General features: G+C 44.6%; 1 protein-coding gene across 4 annotated transcripts in view; it reads left to right on the top strand.

The window, feature by feature from the left end:
• Positions 1 to 23,461, top strand: part of PDZD2 (PDZ domain containing 2) — a gene marked incomplete at its 5' end in the record, with an annotated part of 214,524 nt that overhangs the window by 114,901 nt on the left and 76,162 nt on the right. For 3 of the 4 annotated variants that reach the window (XM_079796196.1, XM_079796198.1, XM_079796197.1), the window contains one exon: positions 13,307 to 13,808. In XM_079796196.1, coding sequence (XP_079652322.1) covers positions 13,307 to 13,808 — 502 coding nt within the window. Of the gene's footprint in view, positions 1 to 13,306; positions 13,809 to 23,461 lie in introns of those variants that run through there. The other variant, XM_079796199.1, reaches the window with a different exon arrangement.

The raw sequence follows: 23,461 nt of genomic DNA, 5'->3' as shown, positions 1-23,461 counted from the left end.
AGGTCCTCCAGGAAGCAGAGCTGCGTTAGAGCTAAGAGTGCAGAGCGTCTGTTGGGTAACACCTGTGAAAGGAAAAGGGGGGAAGCAGGACCAGGCAGGGGGAGCTGACACTCTCTGCTGCTGACCTGATAAAGTGCGGCAACTCAACAGGGAGCTCTGGGGTAAAGCTTGCCCATAGGAGGCGTCCTACCGTGGGTGGGATGGCCAGCCTAGTCTCCCCATCTTGTTCGCCATTGGCCAGGGATCACTCCAGAAGAGCGCAACCTGGACTTGAAAGTTCTGATGAGGCTCACAGCTGGAGGCCATGGGCTTACTGACTCCTCACCACTGGACACCAGGTCCTTACTTGAAGGGGCATCTACATGGTACTTAAGCCCCAGGGATTTGACTGCTTCTCCTTTATTCTGATTTGTGTTGGCCCATAGCCACCTGGCAGCACATTATCTTCTAAAAGAATCCACAGGAACAATGGGTAGCCTATTAAGACACCTCTCACTTATAGCCAGAAGGTGTGCAGACTGACTGCAGTCAGGAGAGGCGGTGCGTTGTGGAGGGAGAGGTGTCCGGTGCACAGCCCTGCCTGAGAAGCGCTGGTCGGGAGTCGGTGCACCGTGTGGGCTGCGGCGAGGGAGGAGAGAGTGCACCTGAGGGGAAAGGCCAACCTTGGAGGGGCACATCTTCTGTTAGCCATTTTGTCTGGTTTTGGCTGGGCTGGGGGCCAGGTTGGTGCCTTAGTCCTCTGATTCTAGGGACTCTGAGCAAGCATTGCCTCTGCTTTTCCAGAGTTGAGGGCTGTCTCAAGCTCATAGCTAAGATGGATGGGGCAGTTGGCCACTTCCACCCACACCCTGAGAAACCACCTCACCCCTCCCAAACACTCACCTATGTTCTGTGCCTGTCTGAAATACCTCCTGTTTTCCCCAAGGCCCTTTTTTTTTTAATGGGTGTGGGACATATTTCGGGTGTTAACACACCACTAAAGTGGTGTTAATGTGGGGAAAGGCCTCTTGGCTGTGAGAAGTTGCAGCCCTTCTGGATCCAAACCTGGTCATAATAAACAACAATAGGGCGGGACTTGACCACAGTGAGTCCCAGGGTCATTGCCAGGGCTGTTTACAAGCAGGTGAAAATGTCAATCCCAGCTCCACCCAGAGGAGCTCCTTCCTCTTCCCACAGCACTGGAGATGCAAATGTTCCAGACCCCTGACCAAGGCAAGTTAATCTCTCTAACTAAGCCTTAGTTACCGCATTTCTAAAAGATGGATCATAATGTCGACATTTTATGGGGTTGATTTAGATTGAAATGAGATGATGGGTGTGCGCAGTTAACTCAGGCCACAGCATGTAGTTACAACTTAATCAATATTGGTACCTGTCCCCCTTGTCTGTTATAGCTCATGTTAGTTTTTGGAGCTTCTAATATACACACACCATTAAAAGCAAGCTTTGCATTTCCACATCAACATTTATGCTGATGCATTCAATAATTTACAGTTTCTTTAATGCTTCGCTTGAAGTTATTTTTAAAATCCCAGGAGATAAAGACACATAAATGCCTCGGCATTTTTCTCATCTGAACCAGGGGTCACAAAGATACTCGATGATGTCACAGCCACAACTGGTCAACAGACACATGAAAAGTGCACTGATTAGAAGCCAAGATATAAAGTGTGTTCTATCCACATCTGTAAGGACTTGGCTCATCTGTTTTCCTAGGCTAGAGTTCTGTTGATCTGGCTTTCTTGTAATTGAAGTTCTCCAAACCAATAAGAATCCTAGAGCATCCAGCAGATGGGTGAACGCAGGGAAAACATCCCACAGATCCAGCTTCTTAGGGAGCACTCCTTTGCTTGGAGAGGAAGGTTGCACAACTTAGAAATGAACCTTGACAGATTATGAGACCTGTTCAGCCAACCATGCCTGCCAGAGAGCCTTTGAGAAGAAAGAAAAAGGAAAATCAGATTTAAAAAATCCTCAGTACCCTGTACAGAAGAGACTCAGGAGAAAAGCAGTGTTAGACATTAGCTAGAACACAATGATGGAGGTAGTCATTTTGCAATTTCTTAAGTATCTTTTCTCTGCTGACTTCAAAACAGTGAAAGAAATACAGAAAAGAAGCCCACTATTTTGATGGAAGCTGTTTTGACATAAGTGAAACCAGGCTTGGCACGAGGTGGGGGCGTGCTGTGGCCAAGCCAATGGGACAGACCGGGAAGGATTGAAATGAGCTGGGGAAATTGCTTCAAGACGGAGCTGGATCCACTTGAAAGGGGAGGGAACTGGAGGGTACAGACGTTTCATCGATGTTTGAATTAGTGTGAGAGTAGCATCCTGTGTGTTCTGGGGGACACAGACCCTCCGGGGTCTGTCTCCCTTCTTTACAGTCACCTCTTGGGAAAGGGAAGGAGGTGGCCGCCTTTTGAATGGTGCAGTGTGAGGGCTTGAGGATTGCTGGCTGGTTGTGAGCTCTCAGGTTTGGCTGGTTTGGGGAAAATGGGAGCAGGAAGGGAGAGTGTGTGTTACTCCCATAGCTTCCAGCAGCTTTCACTGTGGAGAAACCAGGGGGTGTGGCAGGGGCCATGTGGAACTCAGTCCCTGGGTCTGAGACTTTTTTTTTTTTTTAATATATTTTTACTGATTTCAGAGAGGAAGGGAGAAGGAAAGAGAGAGAGAGAAATATCAATGATGAGAATCATCGATTGGCTGCTTCCTGCATGCCCCCTACTAGGGATCGAGTCTGCAACCCAGGCATGTGCCCTTGACTGGAATCGAACCCAGGACCCTATAGTCCACAGGCCCATGCTCTAGCCACTGAGCCAAACCGGCTAGGGCAGTCTGAGACATTTTGACACATTTTTCAGGGCTTGGTGGCTCTGAGGTTAGAAACCAAATTGAGCATAATCTGTGGGATGTGGTCTGCCGTCAGTTATACTTGAGCATTGATAGTAGCCTCTTCCACAGGGAGGACAAGGGCAACGCCATTTGTGGGAAAGCACGGGCATTGCCTTAGGAAATGTACCTGGGAGGACTGGACAGCAGGGTATCAGGCAAGAGTGGTGGGCTGACCTGGGCTTTTTGTTCCTCGGACCTAGCCTTTTTTCAGCCTCAGAGGCAAGTCATAGCAAAGAGCTCTGTGATATGAAGTCAGTGTCTTTGGCTGGCTGGGGAACAGGACATGGGGGAGGAATGGAGCTTCATTAGCATCGATCCATGCAAAGTGCAGATCCAGCAGACCCCAAGATTCAGAAACAACATGGAGAAAATAAAAAATTAAATGCAGTCAATATGAATGCACAGTGACTTGAATATATTAGCATATAGTACATATTACATTACACTATGACATTAACTTGGTATTTGGGACCGTTGCCTAGTTGATGTTAATGAGGAAAGATTTCCTTTTGAAACCATTGGTTTACGATGATGTGGGACCAGTGGGAAGACTCAAGAAGACCACCTGGGAAAGAATGCCTAGTGAGGTCACATAAGGAACTTTGGAGGTAGATGGGCTACCTGGGTATCCATAGCCTCAACCGGAAGGAATGGGGTATTTACTGGAATAATGTGAGGGGGAGGGATGGATGAGGTGCTAGCGGGGTCATGAGGGTGATCTTCTCAGGATAATTGGATGTGATCTGAGCAAAATGAGAAAGATATCAAAAGAGCATGAAGATTTTGTAGGGGGTAAATGACATAGAGGATGCAGAAGTAGTTAAAGTCTGGCGAGTAAGGACCAACCAAGAAGAAGTTGCTTTTAAGAAGCAACAGAGTGTGTTATAGACTTGTATACTTAAACCTATATAATTTTATTAACCAATGTCACCTCAATAAATTTAAAAAAAGTTTTTCTAAAAAAGCAAGACAGGAAAGACCACATGTTGTATGTTTCCATTTATATGAAATGTCCAGAAGAGTCAGATCTTTAGAGACAGAAGGTGGTGGCTGGGATGGGAAAGGGCATTGACTGTAAAGTGGACACAAGGGGTCTTATTGGGGTGACAAAAATATTCTAAAACTGACTTATGGCAATGGTTGCACTACTTGGTAAATTTCCTAAAATTCATTGAGTTATCTATTTGAAATGGATGAATAATATGATAGGTAAAATAGGCCTAACAAAGTTGTTTTTAAAGAGCCTTTGTAAGTAGAAGGGATCTTCTCATTGCCCAGTCATTTTTTGTGGTATTTACTATGTGCCGGCCCCTGTGCTAGTGTGTGGGGGTGCACACAGTGAAATCTTGGCAAATAGCATCACTAGGCCATTTTCAAAGAAAGCAAATGGCTACTAAGAATTTTGACCTCACTAGTCATTACTGACTTGCAAACTATGACGTGAGGTCGCTTTTGACTGTCAGATTGGCCAAGCTTCAAAAGGGTGATAATATTCAGGAACAAATGGTTTTCTAAGACACGACTGGTGGGATTCTAAACTATTGCCTCCGACTTAGAGGGAAAACTGGAGTACATAGGAAACACTGGAATGTGCTTTTGACTCAGCAAGAACTTTGGGAGCTGAAAGTTCACCTAAAGGAATTTATCCTCAGGAGGCGTTAGATACCATGAGTGTTCTGACACCTCTCATGTTTCTGTCTCCAGACCAGTCCCCTGCTCCAGAATCCAGATTCAGATCTCTAGCTGCCCACACAACAACCACACAAGCATCTCCGACGTAACACATCCAGAACTTAACGCCAGAATAGGCCTCCGCACTCAAAATCAGTCAAAGAGCCCAACCCTCAAAGGCTACTCTACCAGCCTACGTGATGGGACCCCATCCTTCAGTTGCTGAAGCCAAACACCTAGACACCGTCCTTGACCTCTCCCTTTCTCTCACACCCTGTATGTGATCCAAAAGCAAACGTTGTTGACTCGACCTTCAGAGCAGATCACAATTTGGGCCATTTCTTACCATCTCCATGCTCCTCCACCTGAGCTGTGTCTCCCTAGAATTTCCGAACATCATGGCTTCTCTGGTCTCCCTCCATCTACTCTTGCCCAGTTCTCAACACAGAAACATAGGGGTTGTTTCAAAATATACTGTCTATCACATGACTCCTCTGCTCAAAACTCAACAGCTCCCATTTTGCACAGAAGTCTGGAAACATCTAACGGGACCTTGCAATATATTGGTCTCCGTTACCACTCCTCTCTTCCTCCCCTCCTTGCTTCACTCCCCTGCAGCCACAAAGGCCTCCTTGATTTTCCTCAAACACACCAGACACAGACCTGCTTCCAATGGACCACTTTTGCACTGGCTTTCCCTCTGTCTGGAACGTTCCTCCAGGCGGCTGTATGGCCAACTCTTTCATCTTCAAGTGTCTGCTCCAGGCACTCCCCCGGGGCTGCTGCCTTTGCCACAGTGTTTCAGATTCCGCCTGACTCTTCCAGCTCCTGGCATGCTCAGGCCTCTCGCTCCTGTTCAAGGTGTTCTGTTTTCCACAGCGCGTCTCGCCTTCTGACGCACTGTAGAGTCGGATGCTTATTTTAGCAGGTCTGCTGTGTACTGTCTGTCTCCCATGCTAGGTTGCAAGCTCTACAGGGACAGGAGCCATTTTGCTCACTGCTGCACCCCAGGTGCCTCAAACAGTGTTTGGCATGAAGTAGGTATTCAGTAACGGTTTGTTGAATGAATCAATGAACGAATGGATGGGTAAGGACCAAGTAGTAATTGTATAAACAAAAAAATAGCATTATGTCATGAGAACAAAAGTGAACCGAGTTCCCAGGTACAGTCTGGTGCTCATCATTTCCCTGGTGAGGTGAGATTGACTCATTCGTGTACCGAGGAGTCTGACTTTACCAGCTCTCCCTTCGGTCCCCTGGGAAAACGTGACCATCACCAGGATGAGTTAGCAAATCCGTGTGGCTGGAGTTCTAACTTGATTCTGTATGGACTGCAGGTGATCTCAGATTGTTATTAAAAACCCTGCTTCTCTCACAGCAATTTAATAAAGAAGTGCAATCATTTCCAAGTAGGAGCTTGGAGTTCTCTTCCGAGGGCCAGGAGCTCCACAGTGTATTTTACAAGGTCAGCTTTCATTGTTGATCAGTCATTTCTACTTAATTTAGCTTCTGAATTCCTGCTTCCAAAAGGCACGCGGCTGCTTTTAGAAAAGCTTTTATTGATTGATGCAGGAATGAGGTGCATGAAAACCTTTGAGGAAAAGTGAAAGTTCATGTGCACTTACTGCTCCAGGATATTCTGTTTCCTTCCTGTGAAGCTGTCCTGGAGTTGAACGTGCACAGTGCATCCTATAGTGGCGATTCTCTGCGATGAGAGCTGTGAATCCAAACCAATCTTGTTAGTTTGAGAGGTGAGGTTTTCAGATAAACATGAAAATCAGTGACACCTCATTGCATGGAAATCAAAATAATTTTTTCATTGGTCATATGATTTAGCTGCTTCTTATCCATTGTTTTTCTGCAGTGTCTCTCCCCCCCTCCACCCATTTATATCCAGAAGCTCTTAGCAGGAAACAGAGAGAGAGATAGCTCTGCTTCAGCACAGAACAGAAAGTGCAGCCTGTGTTTGCAGGAGATGGAATCTGAGCAGGGACGGGCCAGAGGGGGGTACGCTTAGTGCTGATGGACACAAATGTAGCTGCTGCCTGCGAGGCCGACACACTGAATTCAATCAGTGTTTGTGGAATCGAGGGGCAGAGCACCCACCGTCTTTCTTACTCCTCCTCACATCATTCCTCTGTTTAAAGATTTGTTTTCAGTATTGGTTTGATTTAGGGTGCATAGTGATATTTATTTAAAAGTGACTAGTGCCAAGAACACTTTATCATTGAGCTCCTTTTATAAGTTTGATTTTGGGGAACAAGACCAATTACCATATAAACCAGTTCTGTGTATTGTCTTGCTATCTATGTCAAAACTATGATTTTACTCTACCAGTAAACTAATAGCTCAGCCTGTCACGGTTTCATGGATGCCAGCAGAAGACACGCTATTCTTGGGTCAGAGATGAAAAGACAGCTTATTATTCATGGAAATAGCAGTGGCCAAAGTGTTAGCGTTATTTGTACTCGCTACTTCCCCAAGCTCCATCTCCCTGAGGGCAATGTGGACCTCTGTGCTGGTGTATAGATGGGTATGATTTAAACTTCACTATTGTGTGGTGATGGCAACAAGTTTTGGTAACTGATATTTTGGTTTGGGTTTGAAAGGCTTATATTGTACTACTAGAGGCCTGGTGCATAAAATTCATGCGGCGGCAAGGGGAGGAGGGTGTCCCTCAGCCTGGCCTGTGTCCTCTTGCAATCTGGGACCCCTCAGGTAGGGTCCCTAGGCCTGGCCGGTGATCAGGGCCTATCGGGGCTTTCTTTCCCCCGGCTGCCGGCAGCTGGCCCTGCCCCCGCCACTGCCACTGCTTGTCATCTGTGTGGCACTGCCCTCCCACCCCCCACCACCAGTCGCCTCCCTCTGTGAGTGACAGGTATGGAGTGCGATCACTTTGCTGGCCTGGGCCTCCCTCTGTGGGGCAATCGCTGGCTGGCCCCACGTACCTGCCACAGCGTTGCTGGGCGATGGCGGGGCCCCCGAACCAATTGCACCACACCCGCCTTGGCTGGCCTGTCGCCAGTGCATGTCATAGCGTGGTCATCCGGAAGGTCGTCTGTATGGTCATTCTGCTGTTTGGTTGATTTGCATATTACGCTTTTATTATTATAGACTAGAGGCCCGATGCATGAAAATTCATGCAAGAGTAGGCCTTCCTTCCCCCGGCTGCCGGTACTGGCTTCCCTCTGGCACCCAGGACCCGGGCTGCTTCCTTCTGGCCGCCACCGCTGCCAGGCACCTGGGCCCCGGGTGGCTTTCCTCTGTCCCCCACTTTGTCCAGAAGGACGTCTGGAATGACGTTCGGTCTAATTAGCATATTACCCTTTTATAATTATAGGTAGGTTAGGGGGGGAAATCAAATAAATAGTTACTCCGATTCTTCACTCTCAACTTGTGTTCCCCCATCTCAATTTTATGATAAAAATTAATACACATTTTATAATAAAGAAAACATACTGATTTATTTATATTCTTTACTCTGGACTCCAGATAAAGGAGAGAAGGAAAGAATTGCTGAACCCCAGCCATTCATGCAGAATAGAGGAGGTGAGAAGTGGTAAAAATTGGCTTCATCAGTAGCCCTCCCGCAAGCAGCAGTTGGAACACTGTCCCAGTTTATTTCTACTCTAAGCATTGACTGATCCTGTTTCAAAGCCTCACTGGTGCCTGAGCCCATCTTCCTCCAGCTGATGAGGGCTGACTCTCTCCCTCACTGCTCTAGGAAAGGAGTACATTGACTGATTTTCACAAAAGGCCTTATGAGCACCAAGGATATCATTCACTCTTATCAGCACCACTTTCAGCGTCTTCCAAAGATAGTTTGGCTCTTACTAAGGAGGGTTGTGGAATCTGGGAGAAGTATGCCCCAGATTCATCGTAGCTGGGAGGCCACACCTGAGAGAGACTGCCCTGGGGGAACGTGGTTACTAAATGACTCCAGGAAATAATGATCATCATCTTCCCATCCTCTCTTATAGAGCTGTCCATACTTGCCTTCCTCTGTTTCCCAGCCAAGTCTTCACTGGGAAAGTAATCTGTATGTATTTAACACTTCCTCTCAAACCATTGTTCTCTGGGAACCAACAGATTCACACACAACCTCAGACAGCCCTCTGGATTAATTTGGCTTAGCAGGTTTTCAGAGGACCACAAACAGCTTTTCAGCCTCCCATTACTTCTTAGGCAAGAAAAATTGATCTCCGTTTGTCCTGTGTGTTAGACCAGGTGCTGTGAGCAGCTGGTTCCATTCCATAAAACTCAGGCTCTGTCATAATTGTTGTCTATAAACATCTTCTTGTAGTCAGTGTTTACTCTCCTTGCTGTCCCCTGGGAACCTGGCATAGTCAGATGAATGTCTGCTTTGGCGAAAAGTCCGAGTTCAGAATTCCTTCATGTGTTCTCTGAGTTATGCCATGTTTTCATGGCATTGTAGTACAGGCCAGTGCCCGTTGGTGGTGCCAGGTTACTCTCAATTACACATGGATAGACACTCGTGGTTCAGCTTGGCAGCACCCCTTTGTGGGTTCACACTGTGTGCCAGGCATCAGGAATCGATGGCTGAATGCCCAAAATGGTTTTCAAAGACACCTGGAAATTGCTACTTCCAAGGGCTTTGGCCAAATAGTCCAGGATATCAAACTTTTATAGCTCCCTCAAACCCTCTTTTGACGGAATCAGGGCATGGATAAATAATGCGTGTCTTTGGCCTTCCAATACCTCCCTCTCTTGTCTCCTACCTCTCCATTTTCATGTTCTTCAAACTCCAGACTTCAGCTTTTCCAAGCACCAATCTCACCTGCCAATCCCTGAAGAGCCCAGACTCCAGAATTATGACAGAGCTTCAAGAAACAGAGGAGGTACTCAAAACATTATTTGTATAAAGCACTTTTTTAGGGGAAGGGAGAAGAAAGGGATCTGTTCTGAGAGATGCCTGCAAAGGTCGAGTGAAATGAAGAACCACACACATTCCAGAGGCAGGGTTCTAAGCTAGAATTCGGAACCTCATTTCTGGATATGTTTCTACCACTGAGCCATACTGGCCTTGGGTGAGGCTTTTTCTAAGTCATGAGAGTACAACCTTCTTTCTCAAAGGTTGACTTTGAAGTTTACAGATTCTAATAGTGGCTAAGAATCCTCCTGAACAGAAAAGGGGATGTGAAAGTATGAATTAGCCAGGAAGGGGCTGGAAATGTTAGGAAATAGGGAATGTGGGGGCACTGCATTTAAGGTGATTCTCAAACAATTGTAAGAAAATTACCCTCTGCCTAAAAGTCTCCCTGACCAACTTGCTAGAGTGCCCATAATTCATTCACTACACTTTGTCTTTGGGGTGACCTTAGAAAATTCTGTGTCCAGGAAGAAATAAAACAACCTGTCATACAGTTCCCCTGAAGGTGTCAGGGTCTTATTTATTGCTAGGAAGCCAGGAGAGGACAGGGAGGTGGTGCTGAACTAAAGATCAACTCCTCTTGCTTTGTAATGTTGCCGAGTGTGGACTCTGCAGAAGGAATAAAATACTCTCAGTCATGGAACCGTCCAAGGTTCATAGAGCTTTCGTGAGAGTAGAGATGGGAAAGATACTCTTGAGTCAATGGGCCAGCCTTTTGGATGCTGAAAAGAAGGTCCCTATGTACAACCCACCAAGTTGTTCAGCGTTTTGGTACAAAACATAGAGTCCCAGAAACAATTTTAAAGGAATTGACACTCACCCACCCCCGCCCAGGTGAAATCTCTCTCAGTTTGTTGGGAAATGTCCAAGAGGCCTAGACAACTCGGATGTAAGAAGAACATTTCTGTTTTTCCAGGGTGATGTTTTGTCCTTGGCATTGTACGGGATTGTTGGGAGGCTTGCTGCTTTAACCCCCAGAACTCTTCCTGGGACAGTAGCATCCACAGTCGTTAGAACGTGAAAGTAACTTAGATGACTCATTGTAACGCCTCATTTTACAGATGAGGGGACTGCAGCGCCTGGGAAGGTAACAATGGAAGAAGCAGAATTGCACAGCAAATGTAGCATGGGCTTGGGGATCAGACAGGCCTGGGTCTCCCACTTAGCAGCATGGGAACCTGGGCAAGTGAATCAATATTTCTGAGCCTCAGGTTCTTCTTCTGTTAAACAGTTCTTAGGGCTTACCTACTCAAAAGTGAACTCAAAACTTGGCCAATATTATTTTATTTGCTATTGTTTTCTTAATTGAAACATAATTTAAATAACATACAATTCACCATTTTAAAGGGGATATATCTAATTCCACTTTATTTTAAGTGGATATATCTAATTCACCACTACCTAGTTCCAGAACATTCCCATCATCCCCTCACCCCCAAAAAAACCCTGTGCCTATTAGCAGTCAGTCCCAGTTTTCCCCTTCCTCTAGTTTCTGGCATCCATTAATCTACTTTTCATCTTAATGGATTCGCCTATTCTGAACATGGGGCAATTAGTGGAACCATATAGGTGGTCTGGCATCTTTCACTTAGCATGTTTCCAAGCTTCACCTAAGTTGTAGCATATACTTCTTACTTTTTATCGCCAAATAATATTCCATTATATGGATGTACCACATTTTGTGTATATATTCACCAGTTGATAAAAATTGGGGGAAATTACCATTGCTTTACACGGTTGGGCCAAAGGCAGAACTTTGGGCATCTAATTCTCAACCTGTTATGCAATTTTACTACTGCATAACATCTGTTTTTCCATAACATCTGAGTATATGCATTGTATTCATAATAGTGGTTTGCTCAAAGAAACCCTTACAACCTGGCCAACCGCTGTTAGGATTTTATACCTTTACAAGAATTTTTTTCTAGTGTGAGAAAAGAGACCACAACAATCCAAGGAAATAAAATCTAAACACTGTAGAAAATTTATGCTAAAAACCAGGTTGCGTTTTCATTACTATACTCCAGTGGACTGGTCTTTATACCTCTTCCTCCCACTGTATTTCACAGAACAATCTGAGTCTTGTATGATATCTTTTATCTACCTGGGTTTTATGTGTAAGTTTATTGCCATGGTTTATAGCCTAAAACAGTGGTCGGCAAACTGCGGCTCGCGAGCCACATGCGGCTCTTTGGCCCCTTGAGCGTGGCTCTTCCACAAAATATCACGGCCTGGGCGAGTCTATTTTGAAGAAGTGGTGTTAGAAGAAGGTTAAGTTTAAAAAATTTGGCTCTCCAAAGAAATTTCAATCGTTGTACTGTTGATATTTGGCTCTGTTACCTAATGTTTGCCGACCACTGGCCTAGGATCAAAGAGAGTTTTTATTAGCTTTGGTTGATGTTTAAAGGCCCTTCTGTTTTGTTCACTTTACTCCATGGCAAATTCAGAATTATTCTCTTCTTCAGTAGGATAGTCACTGTCATTGCATTAGGTATGGGGAATATATGCCTCTGGCCCAGAACTTTACAGTTTAAACATAGCTGGTCATCTCCCCTTCCCATGCAAAAACTGCCCCAGCTCGCAGGGCTGGTTTCAGGCCTAGAGGGAGTGTAGCTAGGTTGGTATACTTGGGAAAGTTCTGTTTTTCACTGATTGAAGATGAAGGCCTTTCCTTGGTGGGCTCATGAAGACCAGCAGCAAGTCTGACTCGTTAAGGAGTTGGCTGTTGACATTGTTTGCTTGGGAACCGGTGATGTGTAGAATGTGGCAAGGTTCCAGTGGCAAAGGCATGTCCCTGGGTTCATCTGGGGTTCATGCTTCCTTATCTTGGATGGCACGGGTGGAGGGTCCAGCCCAGCCTGGTTTCCTGACTTTGAGCAAGTATTTTCTTTGCTGAAGCTTTAATGACTTGGTGTGATCACCGCTAATTACTCATCTCATCTGATGTTCTGTTTTCTTGTTATCCTTTAAGATCTGGAGTAGTATTGTGTGTCAGGCTTCTTGTGCATCGTCTCTTTTCTATTATTTCCTGCTTCTCTGTGTTTGGCAGCCCTGAAATACATGAAAAAACAACTGAGCTGGCCCTTCTTTTCTTCAAGCTAAGGCTCCCTCTTCCCTCCCACTATTTCTGGTTCACACAGTTTGCACAGCCTTTTTGTCCTGGTCACTGGGTCTGTGCTTTCCACTTTGTCAGTGTTCCTTTTCATGTGATGCCCAGACTGGGAGCGATGGCCCACGTGTGCCGTGGACAATCCAGACTAGAACATTACCGAGAAACGAGCCGACACCCCTTTAATGCGGGACACACATGCCAGTGCTTACTGCCAGTTGCATCTCGATACCAGCCAACACCACTCCACCCCCCGCCTTCTTTTTCCTTTAACTGCTGTGAGGCAGAGGTTCCTGTTGTTGTGCAGTTGATTTTTTGATCGTAAGAGCAGAGCTTTACATTTCCCCCAATCTATTTTACCCTGGGAGCTTGCAGTGTTACTACGTCGGAACCGTATGAGTGGGCGGCTAGGATAATTCTGATGCAAGAAGTTGCTGAGTGGAGGATTTCTTTTTAATTTAATGGTGTGTTAGGATTGGCTCTGTTAATAGGAGCAGCCTTCTCTGATTACCTATCCTAGGGTATTTTCATTAGGAAGTTCTAGTTCACTTGGTTTTTCTGCTTTGTTTTGGAGTCCTTTTTAGCATCCACAATTACATAGATTAAAAGGATGAAATGAGTGTTAAGTCTCAATCTGCTTAATCGCATGGGTCCTGTGTGGGGCACTGAGTGTGCCCACCGCTGCATTGTGGAGAGGGCCGCTTGGAGGGTCCTAACCGCTCCTTTGTCTGTGTTTGCTGCAGTTACCTGGCTGAGCAGTGCTGGAATGGCGGCTTCCTCTACCTGATCATGCTGCGCCGCTTCAAGCACAAGGTCCATTCTCCTTACAATGGCAACAGCGGCAACAGCTCGGAGCCAGGAGAGACACCGACCTTGGAGCTGGGTGACCGAACCGTGAAAAAGGGGAAGAGAACAAGAAAGTTTGGAGTCATTTCCAGGCCTTCTACCCACAAGGCCACTGAAGAATCCAAGAGCGGCACTGGGTGTGAGCTGGACAATGGCCCCGTCTCTGAGCTGGACAATGGCCCAGACCCAGAACTTGGAAATGGCCATGCCTTTGAGCTAGAAAATGGCCCAGACTCTCTGAAGGAAGTGGCTGCATCCCATCTAGACGGGTCAGAAGTGGACAGAGGGACAGAGCCTAGAGTTCCAAAGACAGAGACTCCTCTGCCCACAAGCAATGATAAATGCCACTTCTCAAAATCGGGGAAGACGGACTTCCAATCAAGCGACTGCCTGGCGAAGGTAAGGTTTGGTTTGATTGCGGAACCTGAATTGTAAAAGTAATGTTTTTTTAGAAGTTGCTTTTTTTAAAGCTTAGAAAATATGTCTAAGGTGAACTTGCATTTAGAAGCCAACCCATTTATTAAGATAAATGATCAGAGGACATAGCAATAACAACCAAAAAGTCCAAGTCATTTCATCCCACTTAAATAGAGAGCGAGTCGAGTGATCCTAAGTGGAAAATGCAAGCCTTCTGTGGAATAATTTGAGTCATATGAGGCCCAGATGAAGTACTTGAACTGCATCATTATTTATCACTGCTGTCACCAGGAGAATTGCCACTGCGAGGCCAAGAATTCCTGGTGGCAGTTGATAGCATAAATATCCAAGCCTCGGTATTACACAGGAAGGATGTCCAGCATGCAGGGAAGCATCTGCTTTTATTTTTAACACTTCAAAACCAGTGACATTTTCATGGGATTATGTTATTACACTGCTGAATTCCAGCGAAGTTTAGGAACGTCACAAACATCTCTGATACTATGATATCCAGCTGTGATGGTCAGGGCTGGTCTTACTACCTAAAGGCAAAGCAGATGTGGTATATTCTGAAGCACATCTGAGGCATGCTTCTAGCCTCAAATGGTCTCCCCGGTTTTATCCAGCTCTCTCTCGTTAAGTTACATTTCTGCAGGCCAAGCATGCTCTTTCCAAGAATCCTTTTGGCAGATACTCCTATGGATTCTTTTTTTAAAAATATGTTTTTATTGATTTTAGAGAGGAAGGGAGAGGGAAAGAAAGATGGAAACATCAATGATGATAGAGAATCATTGATTGGCTGCCTCCTGTATGTCCCCTTCTGGTGATCGAGCCCACAACCCGGGCATGTGCCCTTGACTGGAATCAAACCCAGGACCCTTCAGTCCACAGGCTGACACTCTATCCATTGAGCCTAGGGCTCCTGTGGATTCTTAATGAAGCTATAACATTCTAAGTGGTTCCTCATTGGTGTCTTTTCTGACTCAGGAGGCACCCTAGAGATGGGGGAGAGAGTTGGAAAGGTGGAAAATGAGCCCAGAGGGAAGTATCCAGCTCAGCTTTGTTGGGAGGTGGAACCCTATGAGTGAATGTCATTTCTAAAGGCTGTTTTATGCATATTTCTGCAATTGTAGCCTATCTGTATAATGGGTTGAGAATAATCAAAATAACCCTCTCTTAAAGGACCACATTCCTTCATTTGAGGAGCTGGGTGATCGTCTTAAAGCCTTTCACAGAGGGAGGCATCTTTGTGGATGGAATGTGTAAACAGATTAGAAGAAAAACCAATGTTTTTATCAATGACTTTTCTACCAAGTTATGCTCCCCCCAAAAAGGATGAAGGGCAAAGAAAACATTATAATTCCCACCCCAGAAATTAAGGTCAATAAAAATATAGTCTCCCCCCCCCCAATCCAAAAGTAGAATCTATATATATATAAGGCTAATATGCAAAGTGTCCCCTTGGGAGTTTGATCGCTTGCTATGACGTGTGCTGACCACCAGGGGGTGGTGCGGAATGAAGGAAAGCCCTGGCCTGCGGCCAGCAGCCAGCAGCCGGGGAAGGAAGGCCCCAGCAGGCAGCCGGAAGGCCCCAATCAGCCCTGATCGCCAGCCAGGCCCAGGGACCCTACCTGTGCATGAATTTCATGCACCGGGCCTCTAGTATTCCTATAAACCTTTTATAAGCTGAAATGGCCTAAAGCAAAGTAGCAATTCCTATTAATTTATATGGAAACATTTTTTTTTGCATTCCCAGGCCCCCCCAAATAATCTACCAAATCATACAAATAACACCCAAAATCTAAAATAACACTCACATAGTAAAAGTAGTGCCATTCTCACTGCTTGGGGTGCATGCTGCCTCTGTAACTGCCCCCAGGAAAACAAGCATTGGACGCTATTTTCACTTTTTGCTCTTTTCATAAAAGCAAAAGTCCTCTTTGGATTTCTTTCAGTGAGTGAAAACAGGTCTACTGTAGGTCTTTTGTAAAAGCGTGGTGTCATAACATGAACTTTAGAAAAAGCAAGTAACACCTGTGTTATAATACAGGGTACCCCCAGAAATGTATACACACTTTGAATGATTATAAAGTCAGTTCATTTTCAAAATTTAAAAGAATCTACAGAAATGAATAATTTTTTTTTGTCAACACCTATTTTCAAACTGATGCCTGTTCTGGTCCAGGCACTGCTGATAATATGGAGCAATGGAATCACTCCATCAAGAATCAATTTCATTCAGTATTTGTGCACCCTCAGTTTGTCAACTGTTGCTGGTTTTGTCCCATAAACTTCATCTTTTATGTATCCCCATAAAAAAAATCTAGTGGGTAAATTTTCTTTGTTCAAAGCTTACTAGTAGTCTGACTTCACCTATTATTTTAAATCAGTTAAATGTGAAAATTAAATGAGTTATCTGGTATTAAAGTGTGTATACATTTTGAGGAGCATGCCCTTTGTATCCACACTTGGAATAATTATAAAGGCAGTGTTTGAACTTCAATTGCATTTTTCAAACTTCTAGTAGCATTTTAGGCTGAATTCCCTTTGTTCAAAACTTAGTCTGGCCGAAACAAAATAAATGAGCCATCAGCTGTTAAAGTGTGTATACATGTTTTTGGAACAACCTGTGTATTCCTTATCAACGTATACTATATCTTGATAGGATTTCCCCCAGTGATTAGATTGTAAATATGTAGAAAGCTGAGATGAAGAAAAATAAGTTAGAGAGTATTGACATTTTTTTTTATTGTTTAAGGTATTATAAATAGTAGTACATATGTCTCTTCTCCCGCCCCCCACCCCCCCACCCCGCTGGAGGTAGGGGAGGCCGGGGGGAGGTCAGTGGGGGGAAAAACAAGAGTATTGACATCTTTAATCATTTTGAAGGTTTAAGGTAGCAAAAATTTAAGGTTGACTCTCATATACAATTTAAAGAACAGGCTTTCATTTGTTGTAGATGAGTGAAAATAATTTGGAATGCTCTTAAAAGAAAGAAAAACACCAAACTTTTAAAAAAGTATCATCCTCTGCTCATCTTTTTAAAAATATTTTTTAATTGATTTCAGAAAGAGGAAGGGAGAGGGAGAGAGAGATAGAAACATCAATGATGATGAGGGGGAATCATCGATCAACTGCCTCCCGCACTGGGTGCCAAGCCTGCAAACCAGGCATGTGCCCTCACCTTGAATTAAACCGTGACCTTTTGGTTCGTAGGTCAACACTCAACCACTGAACCACTCTGGTCCGGCCTCTGCTCATCTTAATTAAAGGCAAATAACATAAAATTGAACTTCTGCATTAGACTACCTAAAGACTACAACTATCAGAGTACCTGACTTTTACACTCAAGGTCACATATCCAAGAAAATATAAAGAAAATCTGGGGGAAAAACAAACTTGATCAATTGCTTTTGGGGCATTTTTTTTTTTTTAAGGCCATATGCCTATAGAAAGAAGAGAGTTACCAGCTGGAATTAGCATTCTTCATCTCTGTCCATAATCTATAGACTTTATTAGTGACTCTTGGTCTTGGAAAGTCAGAATATTCTTAGACACAAATTCAACCCCAAAAGTGTCATCATTAGATGCATTTATCAAAAATTGATAGAAGTAGCTCCCCCACCCCCCCACATTCAGGTAGTACTCAAATTGGAACCAGTAGATCTTCACAGAAGGTTACTTAGGTTCTTGGGCTGGGTGGATTTTTATATTTTACTCCAGAATGAGCCCAAGGCCATGCTAAAATGGAATTTCCAGAAAAACAAAAATTAGCTATTTACCTCTTAAGCCTTTCAGGGGGAAAATTCCATCCATTTGAATAATGGGAGATTAAACCTGTCAGAACTGTTCCGTTTCTGCTTTATTAATGATTTAATATATCTAAAAAGACTTAATAAATTACAGAGAAGGCTTATAGTGATCGTTAGACCATTTTTAATTGTCAGGTGCTCCTTTTTCATAGTCTGTTATTTGTTACTGATTTTTATATGCTTTTATATCCTGTATCCCAGAGCTGTAGGAAAATACTTTCTCTAACAAATACCTTCTTTTAAAAAAAAACATATTTTATATGGTTCTATAAAATATTAGCACATAATGATAGGGATGCAATCAGATTCATTTTTAAAAATACAAAAGTTGGGCCCATCATCTAAAACATAAGAACCTCCTAGGACATAGATAAGCAGTTTTAGAGATGTGTTCAGTGACTTATACCATCTAGTAGAAATCATTACTCATCCGAGGTGACAGTTTTTGCAAGCCTGTTTAGACATATGTGTAGTATTTTTATAATGCTGCATGATAAAAATGAATACAACCAAAGGTAGTCACTTAACAAAAACAATCCTACCCTTTGCCAGGCAGGTGAGTTATTCACTGCTGGCGCATGTGTCCCTGGGGACCTTTGTCTTCCCCTAGTACTTGTAACCTGCCCTCTACAGCACCAGACCTTCCTTAGGCCTTTAGCAGAGACTTCAGGAAGGTCTTAATCTTCAGGGCAGGATGGGAAACTCAGGAGATTGACATGCAGGACGTCTCCCAGGTGGTCCCTGATGTTTGCAGCAAGCAAACGCAGCATCAGGATGATCCTCTCCTAGGAAGCCCCCATGGTCACTGAGTGAACTTGTGTCCTCCTACATGGTAATGTCTCCCAAGTCCGTGTCTGCACCTTCACCTCTCTCCTGAACCCCGAGTTTCTACCAGTTGCCTGCAGGATGTCTCCATCTTGGTTATTTCACATCATGCCTAAACCTCAATGCATCCCTTTCCCACACCGCTAAGTCTGCTCCAGCGTTCCAGGTCTCACCACCCACAAGCTGCCCAAACCAGAAACCTGCCTCAACTAGTGACCACTCATCCTGGTTTGCCCAGAACTTTCCCTGGTTTTGCAATGACAGTCCCATGTCCTGGGAAATGCCTTTATCCCAAGCTGGGGACAGTGGTGTCCTGGAGTCCGCTGAAATTCTGCCCTCTCTCTGACACCTTGTCCAGTCAGTCACCGAGTCCTGTCAACTCCTGCTTCCTTTAGGATCTCCCTGCTCACCCCATTTCTCTTTCCTCCACTCCCACAACCTTAGGTCGGGGCCAGGCTGCTTTCATGTCTCATCTGGGCGGTCACAGTAGTCTCCTACCCCTCTCACTGTCCCCACTCTCATCGCATCATCCGCTGTCCCCACTGCAACCAGAGGGCACATCTCATTGCGCATGCACCAGCATGCCCGCATACACTACCGCTTAAACACTTCTGACAGGTCCACTTGCCTTTGGGGTAACAGCCAAGCATCTTGGCTTGCATAGTGCGTGAGGCCCAGCATTATCTGATCCCTCCTTAACTCTCTGCCTCCTTGATTTGGGCTGGGTGAGTTATAGTTGTTGTTGTTTTTCCAAAAGGCCATGCTCACTCTTGTCTCTGAGCCTTTGCAGATGCTGCTCTCACTATACTGTCTTCTCCCTTCCGCAGTGTAGCTGAGCATCTACCTTACCTGGAAACCAAGCACAATAACACCCTCTCAAGGAGGCTCCATAACCCGCCCCCATCTTCAGACATCTCCTCTCTGGGCTCCTGCACTAGTCCCTGCTTATCTTCATCAATGCATGAATCCCACGTATTCCAAATACCATTTGGCCATGTGTTCCCAATAGACTTTAAGGGCAAAGACCTTATTTGTCTCTCCTAACTCAGTGCCTTGCACCTGTAGGTGCTCTGTAGCTATTAGTTAATAAAGGAGCCCAAGGGCACTAGGCCTGAGAGATGGACCCGAGTTCCAGCCCAGCTCTCCGGGTGCCGTGTCCTTTCTCTGAGCTTCCACCTTCTCCCCTCAGCATTTTGGTCTGATGACTAAGGGATGGCAGCTTTGACATTATGATCACACATTTCTTCATAGCTTACAGACTATTCTAAATAAGAAGGGAGAATCAAGCAGTCTCAGAATAGGATTATAATCAGAGCCAGAGTATTTACTGCAGTGAAATTCTAGTTGGGTGATGTGTCTTCTCACATTTGGGGCAAAGATGCTGTTGTAAAATGTATTTTTGGTTCCAGAAGAAGATGAGGTCATTTAAATGCTGCCGAGACAGCTCCCTTTAATGTGCCAACCTGTTTGGTAAACAAACCCCCTTGTTTGCCTCCATGAAGAGGTGCACGTGTATGCTCACACAGTCCTTGGCGCTTAATAGGAAAGGTAGCCCCTCTGGTGGCATTCGCGCAGGAGTCCATAGCGTCCAATTTTGTGGTTTGGCTTTTTCTCACCAGACTGACAAAGTCTCGTTGCCCTTTAAGCCCACGTGAAGGGAACCGCAGCCTGAGCCATCTGTCTAGACGGGATCTGTTTCAGAACTCAATCGTGTCTACAACTGGATCAGTGTTCACACGCTGAACATTGGCAAACACGCAGGTCTCGCATCTGAGCCAGCCTCTTAATGTCAGTCTCAATAACTTCTGAAGAACTGTAAGATTTGTGGATAAACATCTTAGAACTGTTAATTTCATGGCACTTATGGATATTGTTATGTGTGAGGCACTGTTCGAGTTGTTATAGAGAACCCATTGGTAAATGAGAGACAAGGTTCCCTTGGCATTTATCACATAGAAGGAGCCACAAGCAATAAATAAGCAAATAAACAAATGAGAGAGTTAGATGGTGACGAGTTCTATAAATGAAATAAAACAGGGTGAAGTGAAAGGTGGTGGCTGGGCAGTGTCGTGGGTGGGGGGCTAACTGATAATGGATATTAGCAAAGACTTCATTATAGAGGCAATGTTTGAGCTGAAGAGTGTCAAGAAAAGGTGGCCCTGGAAATCTGGGAGCAGGAGGTTCCCAGGGAGCAGCCAGCATGTGCAACTGCCCTAAGGCAAGGATGATAATGTTCCAGGAGCAGAGAAACTGAAGCACAGTGAGTGAAGGGAGAGAGAGCCTAGGAGTGGCTCGGGAGATGTGGGCGGGGCTAGATTACAAAGAGTGGTGTCTGCCATCATCAGGAGCTGGTCGCATCCTAAGGGAGCTGTTGAAAGGTTTAAGCTGAGTGCATCATGAGTTTTGTTTTGTTTTTTGAAGTTCACCCTAGTTGTGTAATAGAGAGTAGTTGGGTTGTAGGAGGTGAAGAATTAAAAAGAAAGACCAGACTGGAAACTATTGTGATAACCCAAGGTAAAGATGCTCTGGCTTTGACAGGATAGTAGCAGGGAAGAAGGACAGAAGGAGATGTATGTGGGTTTATTTTGCAAAGATCTTGCTCATGGTTTGGGCTAGGCAGTAGAAGTAGGAATCAAAGATAACTCGAGGGCTTTTGGGTTTTGTATCCTGTTTATCTTGAGTAGATGATAGTATTTTTCCCATTGAGATAGGAAAGTCAGGAGTGGGGGCAGGAGAATACTGTTTTGACCACACTGAAGTGTGTATAAGATACGCAAGAGGAACTGTAAGGAGGCAGTAATAATATTAATAATACTTAATATTATCATATTTAAGTTGGCCAGTTGGTGTTTGGCCAATACCAGCTTTTGCCAAATAAACTTCAAACACTGACTTTATTTTTAACTGAGCACTGAGTTCAGCTATAGGCAGATAAATTTAATGCCATACTGACAGTTGTACAATTGAGACTGATAACATCTGCCTCTTCCTGTCTGTGCCTTCCTTTGTGTACCTCTGAACTCCTGATTAGATGACCAAGAAATTCCAAGGCAAGGAAACTGGCATTGCTTTCTGTGACCTCTCTACTTAGAGTTCCTACTTTCGATTATTGAAAAACAAAATAGCCCTAGCCGGTTTGGCTCAGTAGATAGAGTGTCAGTCTGTGGACTGAAGGGTCCTGGGTTTGATTCCGGTCAAGGCTATGTGCCCAGGTTGCAGGCTCGATGCCCAGTGGAGGGCCTGCAGGAGGCAGCCGATCAATGATTCTCTCCATCATTGATGCTTCTATCTCTCTCTCCCTCTCCTTTCCTCTCTGAAATCAATAAAAAAAATTTTTAATTCAAAAAAATAATTTAAAATAAACAAAATATGTATTGGATAAAAGGGTGAGGGGTGGTGTGTTTCTTGACTGATATATCTAGAGACTATATTACAGACTGGTCTTTTCTGCCCTCTGAAGCCATTTTTATTAGACATGTATTTTATTTTGCTTTTAACTCGTGTGTTTTGGGCAGGAGCAGGAGTATGGAGTGGGGGTGTGAAGTGAGTGTGTGGGTACTTTTGACAAAAATTGTGTTTAACTTTCTGTCAAGGATACATTAAGCTATTATTCTTTCCCAGTTATCATAGTTTTGCATGTTTCTTATCACAAGTCCTATTTCTGAAAGGATTTAAAAATCTAGTATTGTCAGACCATCTATGAGGCATAACTAATGTGTTCTTAGACACATTAACAAAAAGAATGGTAGGGCAGGGGAAATGGTGGTGTAACTAGTAGTGGGGATGGATAGGCTTTTACTAATTTGAGCTAAAACCAAATGAGTTTTCATATTTCTAGACTCTAATAGTGGTCCCCGTGGCTCTTGGGAAAGAGTTCCATGGCTTTTCCTACTGAGAGAGGGCAAAGCACTGTCCCACATCTTTAAGACTCCGGGAGCCATTGGCATATCTTCCAAGGAAAAAGCAAATCAGGCCACTGTCTACTCTAGTTTCTCCACTGCATCATGAGGCCCAGGGAGGCAGCCACAGGCTGAACCATGTGCTGGTGTGGGATGCCCAGTGAGCCAGGACAACAGAGAACCAGTGTGTCCCTGAATTTGTTCCCTCTGGGGCCATCCATCTGATAGGCCACAGGCTCTCATGGCCTGGAAGTGTTGAAAGTAGCACTGATTCTCAAGGATGTTTCTTGAATCAGTGGAGCTAAGTGAGACATTGAGGGCCAGGGAGGCTGTTTCTGAATGGGGAAGAGAGAAAGGTGTTCCAGAGGTCAGAGGCAACAAACCAAAAACTGTGGAATCCTAAGTGAGCCGATGGGATGATATAGAGATTGTTGACAAGTTCATGAACTGCTGTGGTAAGCCAGTGACTTCTGAAGTTACATTTGGCCAGACAGGCTTCGTGTGTCTGTGGTGAGCGGATGAAGGAGACAGTTGGCACCCACTGCATGTTGCTGGGGTAATGGAGCCCCACTGAGCAGCACTAGAAAAAGTTAGGATCCAACAGGTCTCTGTCTGGTAATAATTTCCCCAGACATTCCTATTGCTGCACATTAGTGACCGTTCAACATCTGTTTTTTTTACTATTGCATAAAGTTTCATTTTAGTTTCTGACAGTATGTATTTCAGATTTTCTAAATGCTTCACATTCCTTCACTTTTGCCAGCAGCTTGAATGGGCAGATTGCCTATTTCTAGGGGGATGATGGCTTTGTCCATAGGGGACCTTACTAATGGTTCCATTGGACCTTCATGATGGATGAAGAAAGCAGATGAAGAATGCATTGAGACCCATACCCATGTGTCTAGAGCTAGAAAGAACTGTAGGTGCGAGCCCAAATAAGACTCAGAATAAACCACTTGGGCAGGTTTTGCTTTCTTTTCTCGGAATAGCTAAGTAGCTGAGGGAACTCAAACACTTTGCAGTGGGAATATGTTAGTGTCCTTGGAGTGAAACGGGAAGTCTATGGGAAATGAACTGAATCAGAAAGGCTAAGTGATTC

Source organism: Cnephaeus nilssonii (genome assembly GCF_951640355.1).
Source record: "Cnephaeus nilssonii genome assembly, chromosome: 2".
NCBI lineage: Eukaryota > Metazoa > Chordata > Mammalia > Chiroptera > Vespertilionidae > Cnephaeus > Cnephaeus nilssonii.
This window is presented reverse-complemented; position numbering and strand designations above follow the sequence as displayed.